The following is a 16,699-nucleotide window of genomic DNA, read 5'->3' as shown; positions in this document are numbered from 1 at the left end:
AAATGACGTAGAGCGAGACGGGCGGCCCTCAGTTCTAGCCAGTTTATGCTGTGGGCCGCCTCCCTCTGTGTCCATTTGCCCTGCGCAAGATGTCCCTGGCAGTGCGCTCCCCATCCCTGTAGGCTGGCATCTGTTGTTACAACCAGCCTTTCGGGCTCCTTGAAGAGGCACCCCTTCCTGACCGCCACTGTGCTCCACCAACTCAAGGAGCGAAGTACTTTTGGCGTTAGTTTCACGAGCCGTAGCGAGTTGCTGTCCCTTGACCTCTGCATTGGCAGAAGGAACCATTGCAGCTCCCTTGCGTGAAGCCGTGCCCAGGGAACTACCTTTAGGCAGGAGATCATGATGCCCAGGAGCTGGGATAATTGTAAAATCGGCACTGACCTGGGACTTTTGCATAGACGAAGTTTGCTCTGAAGGTTCGCCATCCTGTCTGGAGACAGAAATACCTGGCAGGAGACGGAGTCGATTATGGCGCCGAGATGTTGGATTCGGGTGGTCGGTTCTAGGTGACTCTTCTGTAGGTTCACTGAAAACCCGTGATGTTGTAGGGTGCGTATGGTCACCTGAACGTCCCTTCGGGCCTGTTTCTGGTTGGAAGAATGAATTATTATGTCGTCTAGATAACACTCTAGCCGAATTGGTCGATTTCGGAGGTGGGCCGCCACCACTGCCAAGATCTTGGTGAAGGTCCTGGGGGCAGATGAGAGGCCGAATGGCAGGGCCCTGTATTGATAGTGCCTCCCGTCGTAGTGGAACCTCAGGAACCTTCTGTGGGCAGGGTGGATGGGGACATGGAGGTAAGCTTCCTTCAAATCTATTGATGTGAGGAGATCCCCCTGTCGAGTGCAAGCCAGGATGGAGTGGAGGGACTGCATCTTGAACCTTTTGTATGCCAGATGCTGATTTAGGCACTTTAGATCCAAGATGGCCCTCCACCCCCCTGAGTTCTTTGGGACTAGAAAGAGGATGGAATAATATCCTCGTTTTTCCTGTTCCTTGGGAACGGGTTCTATGGCCCTGATCTCGAGCAGATGGAGGATCTCCTTCTGCATGAGCTCTTTCTTTTGGGGATTCTTGGGGGTGGGACAACGAATAAATTTTTGTTGAGGGAAGGATAGAAATTCCAGCACTAGGCCCCTCCTGATTGTGTTGAGGACCAAAGTGTCTGATGTTATCTCCTCCCACCTGTCGGCGTATATCTGGAGCCGACCCCCTATGGGAGGATCCCTGTGATGGTCACTTCCCCCTACGAAACTGTCGGGAATTGGATCCCCCACGAAATGGCTTCCGAAAGGAATGCTGTTGTTGCTGCCTTCCTCTGGACCCGTAATTTGTTCTGTCCTGCCCCCTGTCTCCTGTCTGGGGAAATGGTCTCTGATAAGAAGAATTAGAGCCGGAAGCTTGAGAGTTATCCTGCGCTCTAAAGGGCTGTCTCCTGAATGAACCTGAACCTTTACGTTCAGATTTCTTCAGGGTGGCCGGGAGAATTTTACGTTTGTCCTTAGTTTCAATGACAAACTTCTCCAGGGCCTCCCCGAAGAGTTGCCCTCCCTTAAATGGGGCGGAAGCAAGCTTCCATTTGGCCTTCATATCAGCCTGCCAGTGGCGAAGCCACAACAGGCGACGTGATGTCACATTGGATGCCAAAGCCCTAGATGCGAATTTGGCCGCATTAAGGGAGGCATCCGCTGAGTACTCTACGGCGGTTATTATCTTATTGATGTCATGCCGCCATCTAGAACCCGCTGAGGGAGGTTTGGACCTGAGTTGTCGTAGCCAAAGAAGAGAAGCCCTGGTGAAGAATGATGCCGAGGTGGATGCTCTAATGGCCCAGGCAGCCGCCTGGTGCGTCTTGTGGCACGCCTTCTCTGAACGTTTGTCCTCGGCCTTGAGCCCTTCGAGTAAATCTGCTGGAAGATTAGAAGTAGAAGTTAGAGAGACCACCGGGGCATCCACCTCAGGCAACTTCAGCACCTCATCCATTTTGTCTTCTACAGCGTAAAGGGATTTGTCCCCCCCGCTGGGATTTGTCAGGGTACCAGGTTGGACCCACTGCCTTTGGACTACGTCCAGGAATAAGTCCGGAACGGGAATCAGTTCCTGGGTTGGGGAAGGTTCCTGGAATAAACCTTCCTTATGATCCTTAGTGGGAGGGGGGGTGGTCGAGGCACTCTTGGGAGTGGGACCAAGTTCAGTGGCTGCTATGGCCTTGTGAAGGATGGATTTAAACAGGGATGGTTTGAATAACCCTGTAAAGGCCGGTTTATCAAGAGGAAGATCCTCATCCTCCAATAATTCGAAATCCTCTATTTCCCCCTCCTCTAATCCTGTGTCCTCTGTGGCAATAGAGGTGCCAGGCGAAGCAGGGGCATGGTCTCCTACAGGGGCGGGGGTTGCCCTGGCTTTAGGAGTGCTAGCAGAACCAGTCTCTTTCTGTTTGAGACCATCAGCTATTCCTTGGGAGATGGCCTTAGTTATGATCTCCTTCATTTCAGCTGATAATGCGGGACCCTTGTCCTCTCTTGGGCGTCCCCTGGAGCCCTTGGAGGTTCTCCTTTCCTCCCTCTGAAATATATCCTGATATGGTTCCAATTCCTCCCTAACAGAAGAACTGGGAGAGTCTGGGTAGCCCCAGGAGGCATCTGGGGAGGAGTCCCTTGAAATCCCCCCAGTTGATGGAGGTGATCCATCCTGGTGGGGAGAGTCCTGATCCTGAACCTTCCCTTGGGGAGAATGAGGCCTTGCCCATGCCTCCTCTTGATCTGGGGACCTGCTGGCTTTCTGGGCCTGTGAGGTATGGCCTCTAAGGGTTCCCTCCTTACTGGTGGGTAAGTCCCCTGAGGCTCGGGAAGGGGATCTATTGGGATTGCCTCTCCCTCCCTTGTTTCCTTTGGGGGGGGGGCTCCACTCTGGGCCTCTTGGAAGAAGGCCCAGCCTGCACCTCCAAACCTTCGTCTGCCATTGTTGATCTGGAGTCACAGGAAGGCTGGATGGGTCTGGAGGGCACCGCTGGGACGAGCCAGACAGCCACGAAACGTCCGCGGTTGCTGTAATAGGCAAGGGAAGCCAGCCGGCGAAATCCCTGCCTTGGAGTGCGAAACGGCTGTATTCGAGACGTTCGGCCTTGCCGGAGCCCCGGACAAGGCCCTCAGTCACTAAGCGTTGCTGCTGCTGCTGCTACTGTCGAGGTCTGACTGCGAGGTCTGTAAGCTCTGCCGTTTGAATCCTGAGGCAATTTGGTGCTCTAAAATGGCCGCCGCTGCGCGCGCAGCCTCAGTAACCAAGGCAACCCTCTCCGAAGTGGAGAAAAGGGCGTGAAAGGTTTAAAATGGCCGCCGCTGTTGCCAGGCAGAATTTGGAAGCCATTAGGGCACCTAAAGGGTCCGAAAAAGGCTTCCGCGGCTTTAAGAAGAGATCCCCAGTGCCAAACAGCTGTTTGTCCCTCATACCGATTCCGCTCGCCGGCAGGAGCCGGGCAAGCCTCAAGCCTGCCTCGTTTGGCTTACATGCAGCAGATGATGAATATCAGACCTCCTGAGCTGTCAAGAAAGGCTTAGATGATGCCAAAAAAGAAATGGTCAAGAATTCTTTAATGCTGATGTGGGGAGTCCAAGCAAAAAGCCTAAACTGAAGAACTCCCCTTTAACAGTCCTATCGGGCGGACTGAGTTTTTAAAACTGACCTGCCAGAGGCAAAGGGGGCGTGGTCAAGAAAAAAACTCAGTCAGTCCTAGGGCAGTTAGGCTGTGTTAACCCATGCTTGGACTCTCCAAGCAGCGCACAGGAGAACTGCTTTCTTTAGCTGTTTTCTTTACTCATATCTCAAAAGCAGAAAACAACAGAACACATTTTTCACTTTCTCATCTTTCTTCTAAGCTTTTCTTTAGTTTTTCTTTATCAATATAACAGGGAAATCATACACAGCCTGGCCCCTGGAAATATTTCCAAGCCCCTTATCGCAGTTAATACAACTATATTAATAAATAACAGACAAAGTAAAAAGTATATAAGATGATATATACATATATTTCCTGCAGAGAAAACTTTTCAGCCATGTCATTAGAATTCACTTACCTCCCCAAGCACAAATTCTAGATCACTGAATTGCCTGTTTTCCCATAGTCTTCCATAGTCATCATGTAAAGTACATTTTGGATAACATGAAAACTGAAATCAAAAGTTATTGCTATGTTACAGTCTGAAATGGAAAGTTTTACTGCTATGACCGACAGTTTGGCATGAACAGATTACGTAAGTATTATTAACTCTTTATGTCATTGAACCAATATAATGGTACACTATTTGGAAGATTTAACTCTCTTTGCTCTACACCAGTGGTTCTCAACCTTCCCAATGCAGCAACCCTTTAATACAGTTCCTCATGTTGCGGTGACCCCCCAATCATAGAGGAGCCGTGTCTTGGTTTCTAAGACCATCGAAACTATGTGTTTTCCGATGGTCTTAGGTGACCCCTGTGAAAGGGTTGTTCAACCCCCAAAGGGGTCACGACCCACAGGTTGAGAACCGCTGCTCTACACCATTTTAATAAAAAATAGTACCAAGAAAAACTTTGACTTTTAATTTATGCACAATGAATACTACATATTCATTGTATTATTTCCTCTTAGGACAGAAAATGGTATGCAGAATGCAGAAATTGGGCAATAAATAGCAGACGAAAGAACTAATAATATAAGATAAGATAAAGATAAAGATAAGGAAACAGAAGTGTAGATCAGAGGTCCCCAACCACTGGGCTGAGGCCTACTGCCGGGCCATGGTTTATAAGGAATTGGGCTGTGACAGTGGCTGGCTGGAGTACCTTCGTGTGTACCTCAACTTGAGCAAGTGACAGGTTGATGGGCACTTGTCCATGTGTGCACCAGTCTGCTATTTCTGCAAGTTGAGCTGCGTGATTGCCGGCCCACTGCTCGTGCAAGGGCTGTCTGAATGCCAGCCACCGTTTGCATGGCCCAGTTCCCCTTGACTCCCCCCAGCTAGGCTGCCAAGCCAAAAAGGTTGAGGACTGCTAGTGTGGGTTGTTTCTTGAAACACAACCATACAGAAGCAACTCTACACGGAAAAGTTATGTATATGAAATATTAACTATTTACAACACAAACTGTTCAGAAGATCCAGGAATAAAATTAGACAACTTGCAATGTTGGAAACTACTCAATTTTATACAAAAAGAAAAATGGTGGGAAAAGTGGTGGGAGAAACACAAGTTCAAATATGAAATCACATCAGCTGGATTCTAAATTTCTGCGAATGAAAATAACTCTGCTAGATCTTGATGCTTCTTTAGTGTGAGATAATTGCACTTTAACTTGTTTCTGTGACAAGTTAACATAGCTCTCAACTTGTACATCAGATCTCAACTAGCTAAAGAAGGAAACTTTTCCATTATATTCCATGAAAATCATTTTTAATGTTAGATATCTCCCTGCAACTCTTGATATAAGATGTAGCAGTCTCTTTCTGATCAAAAAATCATGCTCCAAAATAAAATTCTATGCTATATAAATATTAAATAGTAAACCTACTGTAAATAGTAAGTTGTTCATTGTCGAAACTTAAACTAGTATCTTCTTATATTAATCAATGACCAACACTTTCAATATATTACCTGAAATCTATACATTTCTCCACTTCTGATGTTATTATCCACTGTCCCTCCAAAGATATACATGGCATCACAGATAACAGCTGCAGCATGGAAGAGTCTTCCAGTTGGCAACTAGAAACAAAGAATGCAAAACACCCTTTACAAATATTATGGTGCATAATCACAAATTCAGTTTTCCTCGCTGGTGCTCTGTAACCAATATTTTCTAGTCTAAAATCAGTTTTCAAGGCCTGAGATTCAACACAACTCTGTGGGAAATATAGCACATATGTTGATCCACCACCATATACAATTGTATACAGGTCAGTTTATATTTAAAAAGAATAGAGTCTTTTTAATACAGACAAAGAAAGAGAGAGAGAAATCTCTCAATCCAACATCAAACCAAGGAAAATGTATCTTAGTATTCACAAGAAAGAGTGGGTATATCCCTGAAGGGCAAAGCCTTCACTTTGTTTACCATTTTACAATGCTCCACCTCTCATCAGTAGATTAGCTGTGATTAAATGCCCCTTTTACTCAGGAACCACCCCAATTGTTCACATATGTACCCCACACATTGTATAACATCCGTTTCCTTAATGGATCTGACAAGCTTACAAATGTGCAATAAAACAACAAATGTTAAAACAAAACATAATAAAACTAAACTAAACATTTAACATATTCAGCATCAAGACACCAAAACACTAAAAGGCCTGAGTGAATAAGTATTTTTTATATTATTTAATAACCTGTTAAAATTCCAGTGGTAATTTGTTCCATGTTTAATAACAGCATTTATACCATTTACACTCTTCCTTCCTTCCTTATAATTCTATCTCTCATATATGAAATCAATTTGTTAAATCAGAGATTTTGCAAAGCTAATGAAAGGCAATTAATTATATTTTTACCTCACTATCTGGACTTGGCTGGATAACTTCCCATGTCTGAGAGTCAACATCATAGCAATGAAGTTCATTAGGCAACGTATTGTCTGCAGCACCACCAAACACATAGAGATGGCGATCAAAAGCAACCATCGTGTGACCATATCTCCTTTGGGGAGGAGGTGGAGAGCCCCGTAGTAAGTGTTCTGTAGGGATTCGTGTCCAACTGATATTTTAAAAAACAAAGAGTATTTATTAATTGAATTTTTAGAGTTTCAGTTTCTAAAGAGGGAATGCACAGAGCTGCAGCCAAGCCCTACAACTCTTCTAACAGCTGTCATGTTTCACAGAAAGGAAAATTTCAAGAATAATCCCAATGTATTATTTCATGTATTTACAGTAATTAAAGTTGGTTTGAATTTAGATTTACATCTAGATTAAATAAGATTTAGTTTTTGCCATGACTTCACCAAGTCAAAGGTGAATTCTGGTCCTTACTGTGAAATGCTCTGCACCTTGTTTTAAAGAAATTTATGAAGCAAAGCACATCTTCCTTTGTATGTTTGATTGTTAATCTCTCCCTTTTTTATGTGTACAAAATATTTCGCAAATAGTTATACCGCTTATCAGCTAATCAAAGTTTTGGATACAATCCTCAACTAGGAAGTAAGTACATTAAAAACAATGGGAATTAAATAAATTTTTTGTTGTTCTTTTCTGATTTTTTTAAACTGAACACATAACATTTTAGTTGAGTTTATAATTAGTGCATCCTTTTCACATTTTGCTGTGTTTAAGTGTTAATTCTAAATGATTATAGTAGGTTTTGCAACAGTATCCCTTAATCTGTTTTCATAAATAACACAGAAATGCAACTCAGTCCATCACTCTATAGAATGTTTGCCTTGATAAGACAAAATAAGCTACCATCAACTTGATGGTATATATAAACCAAAATAGATCTATAAACCAAAATAGCAATAATACATTCTGGATTAGTGTGTTTGAGATTGTGATTTTATTTATTTCAAAATGACTGGCTTAGTTCAATGTAATAGCTGTTTTGCACCTGTCTTTCGCAGTACTCTTTTCAAATTTGGATACTGTCCCCTTTGTAAACAAATTACGAGTCTACATAGGCAGATTACCTATCTAGAATCTGTAATCTGTGCTCTCCAAGCAGAAACTAGGTGTCTACGTCAGCCATTCCACTCTATGGTGAAGCCACACTATCAGCCCCCTCTACCACAAAGATCTTGCAGGAGAAGAGCTGTCTGGACAACTGTGGGATCTGGCAGGTTGAGAGCTGTGAACCATAAACCCAAAGCTTTTGCTGTGACCCAGCAAAACAGATATAGTGCCCTTGCTGACCTTAATGGGGACACTAAAGAGATAGGTCAAGGCAGTTGTGATAATGATGACTCAAATAAGCAGGGGATCGTGGTCCAAAACGAAGAACTTTCTTCGGAAAGGCGAAAAGGGGAACCAGGTATCACACATCAGTCGCAGAAGAAGATCAAGGTATGTAAAAAGAGAAGTCACCTTCTGGTTGGTGATTCAATCGTAAGAGATGTTAATTTAGGAGAGGATACGGAGGTTTTAAAAGAGGTCAGGTGTCTGCCAGGTGCTACTGCCAGCAGAGACAAGAGGCGTATTCTTAAGATAGTCAAGAATGCAAGTAAGGACTGTGACGTTGATGCTATTATACATCTTGGCACTAATGATCTATCCCAGAAAGATGTACTTTCTGTGCAGAATGATTTCCAGAACTTGGGGTATGAACTTAATAGTATAGGTTGTAGGCTTATCTTTTCAGAGGTTTTACCTGTATATAAGGAACAAAAAGGGAAGGGCCAGCGTGTAGCAGAGTTTAATGTTTGGCTAAAGGAGTGGTGTAAAAGGGAAGGCTTTGGTTTTATTAGTCATGAAGCCTGTAGCTGGTCCAATGAGAAACTGTACAAAAGAGATGGGTTGCACCCATCCAAGAAAGGAACTGAGTTACTTGGCATTAAATTCACAGATTTTCTTGATAAACATTTAAACTGAAGAGCGGGGACAGAGAATTAATAGATACAGAACATCTCTGTCCCCAGCAAACTAAAATTCATAGGGTTATAAATGCATGTAACATAGATGTGTGTGTAGGTAAGATTATCACTCCTGCTGTCAAGCAAAACCAAGCATGTAATAGTGATTGTCATACCATGTGCATGAATCACACAAGTGGCAAGAAAATAGGGGCAGTCAGGCATAATACAGGTTATGTAGACAGTAAACACAAGGTCAATCAAAATGGACTCAAATGTCTATATACCAATGCACAGAGCATGAGGAATAAACAGGGAGAATTAGAAATTCAAGTAAAAGAGGGCAGATATGATATTATTGCCATTACAGAAACTTGGTGGGATGAAACTGACAAATGGAACATACAGCTAGAAGGATTTAAATTATTTAAAAGAAATAGACCAAATAAAAGAGGAGGTGGAGTTGCACTATATATAAGAAATAACTATGTCTCTACAGAAATAGAGCACAACAATAATGAGAACTATCTTGAATGCATTTGGGTCAATATTAAAGGTTGTGGGGGAAATGACATTGCCATAGGTCTATACTACAGGCCACCCAACCAAGCAGAGGAAGAAGATGAACTTTTTGCTAGTCAGCTAACTAAGGTATGTAGGAAGCACACCACAATAGTAATGGGAGATTTTAACTACCCTGACATCAACTGGGAAACAAACTCTGCACCAAGTGGAAGATCCAACAGGTTCCTAACAAACCTAGCAGACAACTTTGTTTTCCAAAAAGTAGAGAAGGAAACAAGGGGATCAGCCATACTGGACTTAATTCTCACTAACAGAGAGGAAATGATAGAAGGTGTTGAAGTCATAGGAACCCTGGGGGCAAGTGACCATGCAATATTGGAATTCAACATTATCCAAACACAAGTAGTAGAACAAAGTCAAACTAGAGTCTTGGACTTTAAGAAAGCTAATTTCAATAAACTTAGAGAGAGCTTGGGAAAAATTCCATGGATGAGAATCCTCGAGGGGAAAACAACTCAAGAAGCTTGGGAAATTTTGAAAAATGAGATTAGAAAAGCCCAGTCTAACACAATACCAATGAAGAAGAAAAACAACAGCTCCCAAAAGAAACCAGCATGGCTGCATAAACAACTATCTGACAAACTGAAAGACAAAAAAAGTAAGTATAAAAAGTGGAAGGAGGGGGACATAACTAAGGCAGAATATCAGCAAATAGCCCGAGCCTGTAAAGATGAAGTGAGGAAAGCTAAGGCTCACAATGAAGAAAGGCTTGCCACAAAAGTAAAAATTAACAAAAAAAGCTTCTTCCAACATGTTAAAAACAAGAAAAAAGTTAAGGAAACAATTGGTCCATTGTTGGAGAAAGTGGCAAGAAGGTGACAAGCAACAGGGAGAAAGCAGAACTATTTAACTCATGTTTTGCATCTGTCTTTACACAAAGGGATAAAACAGTCCAACCTATCAAAAGCAGCACCACAAAATTAGGAACACAAATTGAAATAGGGAAGAAAATGGTAAGTGAGCACCTGTCTACCCTAGATGAGTTCAAATCACCAGGACCGGATGGATTACACCCCAGAGTTCTGAAGGAACTAGCAGACGAGATCTCAGAACCACTGAATTATATCTTTCAGAGATCCTGGAACACCGGGGAACTACCAGAGGACTGGAAAAGAGCTGATGTGGTTCCCATCTTCAAAAAAGGGAAAAAATTAGATCCAGGAAACTACAGACCTATCAGCCTAACCTCAATACCAGGAAAGATTCTGGAAAAAATAATCAAGCAACGAATTTGCGAACACCTAGAAGCAAACAAAGTAATAGCCAAAAGCCAACATGGATTTGTCAAAAACAGATCATGCCAGACTAATCTTATTGCATTCTTTGATAATGTGACAAAATTAGTGGACCAGAGGAATGCCGTTGATATAGTTTACTTGGACTTCAGTAAGGCTTTTGATAAGGTAGACCATAACCTACTACTAGATAAAGTAGAAGAATGTGGGTTAGACAGCCTCACCACCAGATGGATTGGTAACTGGCTGACCAACCGCACTCAACGTGTAGTTCTCAATGGAACTGCATCTACATGGAGGGAAGTATGCAGTGGAGTACCCCAAGGCTCTGTTTTAGGCCCAGTACTCTTCAACATCTTCATCAATGATTTGGATGAGGGAATAAATGGGGAACTCATCAAATTTGCAGATGATACCAAGCTGGCAGGAATAGCCAACACTCCAGAAGATAGGCTTAAGATACAGAAGGATCTTGACAAACTTGAACATTGGGCACTATCTAATAAAATGAAATTCAATGGTGAAAAGAGTAAGGTTCTACATTTAGGCAACAAAAACGGAATGCACAGGTACAGTATAGGTGATACCTTACTCAGTAGTAGTAACTGTGAAAGGGATCTTGGAGTCCTAGTGGACAACCATTTAAATATGAGCCAGCAGTGTGCAGCAGCTGCCAAAAAAGCCAACACAGTTCTAGGCTGCATCAACAGAGGGATAGAATCAAGATCACGTGAAGTGTTAATACCACTTTATAATGCCTTGGTAAGGCCACACTTGGAATACTGCATTCAGTTCTGGTCGCCACGATGTAAAAAAGATGTGGAGACTCTAGAAAGAGTGCAGAGAAGAGCAACAAAGATGATTAGGGGACTGGAGACTAAAACATATGAAGAACGGTTGCAGGAACTGGGTATGTTTAGCTTAAGAGAAAGAAGGACTAGGGGAGACATGATAGCATTATTCCAATATCTCAGAGGTTGCCACAAAGAAGAGGGAGTCAAACTATTCTCCAAAGCACCTGAGGGTAGAACAAGAAGCAATGGGTGGAAACTAATCAAGGAGAGAAGCAACTTAGAACTGAGGAGAAATTTCCTGACAGTGAGAACAATTAATCAGTGGAACAGCTTGCCTCCAGAAGTTGTGAATGCCCCAACACTGGAAGTCTTTAAGAAGATGATGGATAGCTATTTGTCTGAAACGGTATAGGGTTTCCTGCCTAGGCAGGGGGTTGGACTAGAAGACCTCCAAGGTCCCTTCCAACTCTACTATTGTATTGTATTGATGGAGCATCCTACCAGCATATATAATGTAATTTCATAATGGCCTAATAAAGGGATTCAGATAGTCTTTTTTTTGTTTGGTCCATTACAATTTGTACAGATAATGAATAATTCATTCATAATAAAAATAATTCAAGCAAATGCCTTATTGAAACCGTAAAGCTAAATCCATGTAGGTTGACTGCTTTAATACATATAACAAGAGAAATACAGAAGTAATCAATATTACTTCAGTTATACGAAATATTATAGTCTACTCCTGTGACCCAGTTTGATGTTGCAGTTAAGCCATCAGACTGGAAACTGGGAATCCATGAGTTCTAGTCCCACAAAGGGAGATGGGTGACCTTGGGCCTATCATTCTCTCATACTCTAGGAAGCAGTAGTAGCAAAGTGCTTTCAAAAAAATCTTGCCAAAGCAACTTCAGGGAATTGTCCAGGCAGTCATCAGTAGTCACAAACAGAATTGAAAGTGCGTGCGTGCGCGCGCGCACACACACACACACTGCTCTCAAAGCCCTTTCATGCTTTTCATTTTCAGTGGCTTTTTCTTCAATGTCTCCATTGAACTTTATTTCTTCACAACTGCCAATTTTCTCCCAAGATACTTTATAGAAATGTATTTATTTATTAAACATACTTCTATGCTACTGCGATCAAAATGACTCTTGGCATTTTACAAAGAAAAAATATAATGTAAGAGAGAGCATAAAAAATAAAAGCACAATAGCATCACAACAATACAAAGAAGTTAGAATAAAAAGATGGCAGCATCAAATCAAATCAGGGGAATGCTTTTCAAATCATTTTTCAAGAGCTTTTGAATTTAAATTATAGTAAACATTTCCACTAGATACTGCAAATCCAAGATACTTATTTTAAAATTTATTTGTTTTTGCTCAGTTATATTTCATACATACATTTTTTCTTTGAATTCGAACTGAAAAAGATTATTGGTAATCTTTGCTCCACTCTGGCCAGAAAAAACAAACATCCTTTCTTTGCAGACAGCTACAGGAAAATTACAGCATGAAGGAGGAATCTCACCAGTTTGTTTAATCTGAAAAGCAATACCACAAAATAAATTGCAATAAATTGTGGTTTTTCTTTGAAGATGTTTCGCTTCTCATTCAAGAAGCTTCTTCACCTCTGACTGGATGGCAGGGAAGTGGAAGGATTTATACTATTAATCCTTCCATTCCCCACCAGCTAGTCAGAGCTATAGATTCATTGTTAATTTGAAGACTGAAATGTATTGTGATTTGTTCATACTATCAGAAAATAAACAAGAATTAAACTTTTTAAAACCAGATACTGAAAGCTCAGCAATTTGGTTTCCATACCGTATCTATGTACCCTTGCTAAAAGTAAAAATACATTTAATAAGCCTACTCCTGAAAAATGAGGATTTCAGTCTTAGTTATCTAAGGTATAATCTAGCAGGAACAATGTAACTTAAATATGAAGAATTGCACACAGTTAGAACTATACATCCAATACTTCGTTCAAATATGTTTCTGAAATACTGACAATTGTTGAATTAGGAATATCCATTCACCCTTCCACTACAATCCATTTCTAAATAGATTAACCTCAACTCTCATTCAGGGATTATATTTTAATCCAACATTTAACAATATTAAGATATTGTCTTACCTCTTCCCAACACGTTAAATCTCTGTCTTGTAAACTAATAGTCCACATATCATTTAATCTGTATTGAAGGAAAATACAACTTTTAATATACTTGTAGGAATGTAACAGTAACAGCACAATCTATTTTACTTGAAGGAAAATTTCCAACCCAAAGCCCTAATAGATATTAGAATTGAACATATATTAACAGTTCCCCAGGAGCATAAAATGGTAAAAGTCAAAGTTCAGTGATAGAGATCCAAGGAGACTGTACGATTTGGGGGCCAAAAGGAGTGCAGTGTGCAACCTACAATCCCTGTTACCTACCGTCACTGTAAGCAATTGTCATAACTAGAGTTCCAAGATATAAAGCCTGAATTTTGCTCCAGAGATTATTTCTCACCTTCTCTTCCACATTGGAAAATTAATCCATAGAGAATCTGAGGGGACTTTTTGAAATGGATTCCATTTTTTAATGCAAGGAACTGATCCCAAACTCCTGAGATATGTTTAAACATTCATAATTCAATCATCTATATCCTTAATTACCCTTCATGAATTTGTTTTAGATTAGGGAAGAATTATATTGGAGAGACAAGCAACTAGGTTTTGGAAGTTAGGGAGACAGTAAAAAACTTATCATAATATTTGGTCAAAGCAGGTTTGGCCAAATATTATATATTATTACTAATTAATTTTCTTGAGAAAAAAGGCTCCAGAAGATAGAAACATATTTTTCCAATGAAGAAACATATGTTAGAACAACAAATCTCATATAATTTATTTCATTTAAATTGCACAATAAACTGCAAATTAGGTCTTAATAATGAATTTCTGAATATCATAATAAATCAATAGTAAACTAAAATACTAATAAAGACATGCAAGTAAATCTATCTTCATTTTATCACATCAAGAGTCTTAAAATGAGTTGCCTTATAATTATTAATAAAAATAATCATAGCTTTAGACAAATAATGTATCTTACCGTGCATTTCCATCATATCCTGCAAAGATCCACAATTTATCACTATAGACGGTTGCACCATGAGCTGACCGGGCAACTGGTAATCTAAAGACAAATTTACCAGTATCTTAACTGCTAATACAGTTCCACAAGAATGATAAAAAGCTGATTATTAGATACCTAAAGGAATGAATACTATCAAAATGTAACTATTTGGGGAATAGTTAAGTTTTAGTACAGAACACCATATACTTTTTCTGGCTACATGCTATGAAATGTTTTTACTAGAACATAAGTTTGGACCAAACTGCAAAATATCTCTGATCTGGATATATATATATATATATGTATGTATGTATGTGTGTGTGTGTGTGTGTGTGTGTGTGTGTCTGTGTGCGTGTGTTGTATTTGTGCTGATAAATAAATAAAGGGAGACTAGTATGGATCCATTTCAAGCTATTTAGCTCTCATCAGCTAGCCATACCCTTACTGGGATTTGAACCTGGGATGTGTTACATATTAGGCAGACTTACTAGTCACTACACCACCGGTTCTCCTCCTTTATCAGCTAAGCCAGGGAAATAGGTATGTATGTGTTACAACCACTGGTATGCCCAAATATGGGAGGGAGCTCACTCCTCCCTCTTTCTGTCCTTCGGCTCATCACAGAAAACCATGCAGGCAGAAACCCATATTTTTATTTTTAATGTTGCCTTTTTATATTTGTGTTGTATTTGTGCTAATAAATAATATATATATATGATTTGATGATGAGCATATGTTTATCTATAATACTTATAACTTATCTACATTATTTACTTATTATTCTTTTAATCTTATATTATCTGGCCAGAGTTGCTTTAGATGGATGGAGGAATGGATGGTTTGGAGGGATAAATAATTTAAAAGATTTTGGTATTCGTGGTTTAATGAGAGAGCAAAAACAAATCAACACATTAAAAACTCCAGATCCTGTCTCAGGCTTAGCAAAATGTTAATTCAGTTACAGTTGCATGTCAAGAAAAAAGCAACAGTTAATTGAATTTTTTTTCCTTTTTGAATTAGTGAAGTCAATCATAGAAGTAATGTTTTAGGTTTATTTACTAAGTATATAAATATACTTACCATACTTACCATATACTTAAGTATATAAATCAAGGGCTGGCACCTTTTAACAGCCTATTTTTTTAGTTTTAGTTTGATTTGGGGTCCTGACTAAATAAAAGCATTTGTTCTTTATTTAGCTTTATCTACAGCCACTGATCACTGCCTTTTACTGATTCTTTTAGGCAAATGGATTGAAAGAAGACTTCTACCGTAGTGGGTTTTATGTTATTCTGCTTATCAACTAAAAAGGGCTAAATTTTTTAAATCTCTAGACCACTTTGCAGCCTTCATAATTATATACAAAATTACTACTCTGAGTGCTGTTCTATGAATCTGCACTTTTTACAGGATTATGTAATAATACATATACCGTGTTTCCCTGAAAATACGACAGGGTCTTATATTTTTTTGACCCACGAAATATGGCCTTGGGCTTATTAAAGGGGGAGGGCTTATTATTTTTCAGGGGCAGGAAGCAGCAAGCCCACCAGCCCCACCCTCTCCGTTCCACCATCTGCTTGCCTGTGGCCACAATGACCCAAGTTCTCCTTGCATCCTGGACTTCGCCTGTCCTGCTTGCTGGCCGCGGAACAGCTGACTGTGCTGCTCTGGCTTCCCGGGAGTGGGGAGCTCTTCCTGGCAGAACGAACGAACACACACACACACACACCCTCCCCCTCCAAGACGGCCACATCCCTTCACTAACTTGCTTTCCAGCTCCATTCTCCGCTCCACATGCAGGACAAGAAAAGTAGACTGTGTGCCTATGGTAAAAAAAATACCAGAAAATACCTTCCAAGTTCTCGCAAAAAAAAAAAAAAAAGATCTCGCGAAGTTGGAAGTAAACTAACAAACTACTTTTCTTGCCCTGCACTTGGCAGTGGAGAATGGAGCAGGAAAGCAGGTTAGTGGAGGGATATGGCTGCCTTGCGGGGGCGGGTGGGCGGGTTAAGGATCTCTCTCACACACACCCACACACCATCCTTTCCTTGGGAGCTCTGCACAGACGCTGAGAAGGCTTCGGATAGAGCATTTGGGGGATGTGTGTCTGCGCTGAAATCCCAAGGAAAGAACGATTGCCAGGAAAGGGGGTGGGGGGGATTTTGCCTCTTATCCTATGTGCTGAGCTTCAGAACAGGGTAAGAGGAAGGAAAATCTCCCCTTTCCATTTTCAAGCCGTTCGCAAAAATGCCTCATTCCGAGCCTTCAATCCTGCAATATGCTGAAGGCTTGAAATGGAACATTTTTGCAAACCATTTGAAAATATGGAGGGGGATATTCCTGCCTTTCCCCCTGTTCTGAAGGTCACAGACTGACAAAATCTTCCCTCCCACATGCCTTCAATCCTGCAATCCTGGAT

General features: G+C 40.9%; 1 protein-coding gene across 3 annotated transcripts in view; it reads right to left on the bottom strand.

The window, feature by feature from the left end:
- The window catches only part of LZTR1 (leucine zipper like post translational regulator 1), a 40,740-nt gene that overhangs the window by 18,363 nt on the left and 5,678 nt on the right, over window positions 1-16,699 (bottom strand). For all 3 annotated transcript variants that reach the window (XM_081947502.1, XM_081947503.1, XM_081947501.1), the window contains exons 6-11: window positions 14,254-14,337; window positions 13,287-13,344; window positions 12,551-12,690; window positions 6,528-6,729; window positions 5,632-5,742; window positions 4,077-4,169 (exon numbers count right to left, since the gene is read on the bottom strand). In XM_081947502.1, the coding sequence (XP_081803628.1) occupies window positions 4,077-4,169; window positions 5,632-5,742; window positions 6,528-6,729; window positions 12,551-12,690; window positions 13,287-13,344; window positions 14,254-14,337 (688 nt within the window). The remainder of the gene's footprint in view (window positions 1-4,076; window positions 4,170-5,631; window positions 5,743-6,527; window positions 6,730-12,550; window positions 12,691-13,286; window positions 13,345-14,253; window positions 14,338-16,699) is intronic.

Source organism: Natrix helvetica (assembly GCF_964273705.1).
Source record: "Natrix helvetica genome assembly, chromosome: 3".
NCBI lineage: Eukaryota > Metazoa > Chordata > Lepidosauria > Squamata > Natricidae > Natrix > Natrix helvetica.
The sequence above is the reverse complement of the archived record's forward strand: the minus strand, read 5'-3'. Positions and strand labels throughout refer to the sequence as shown.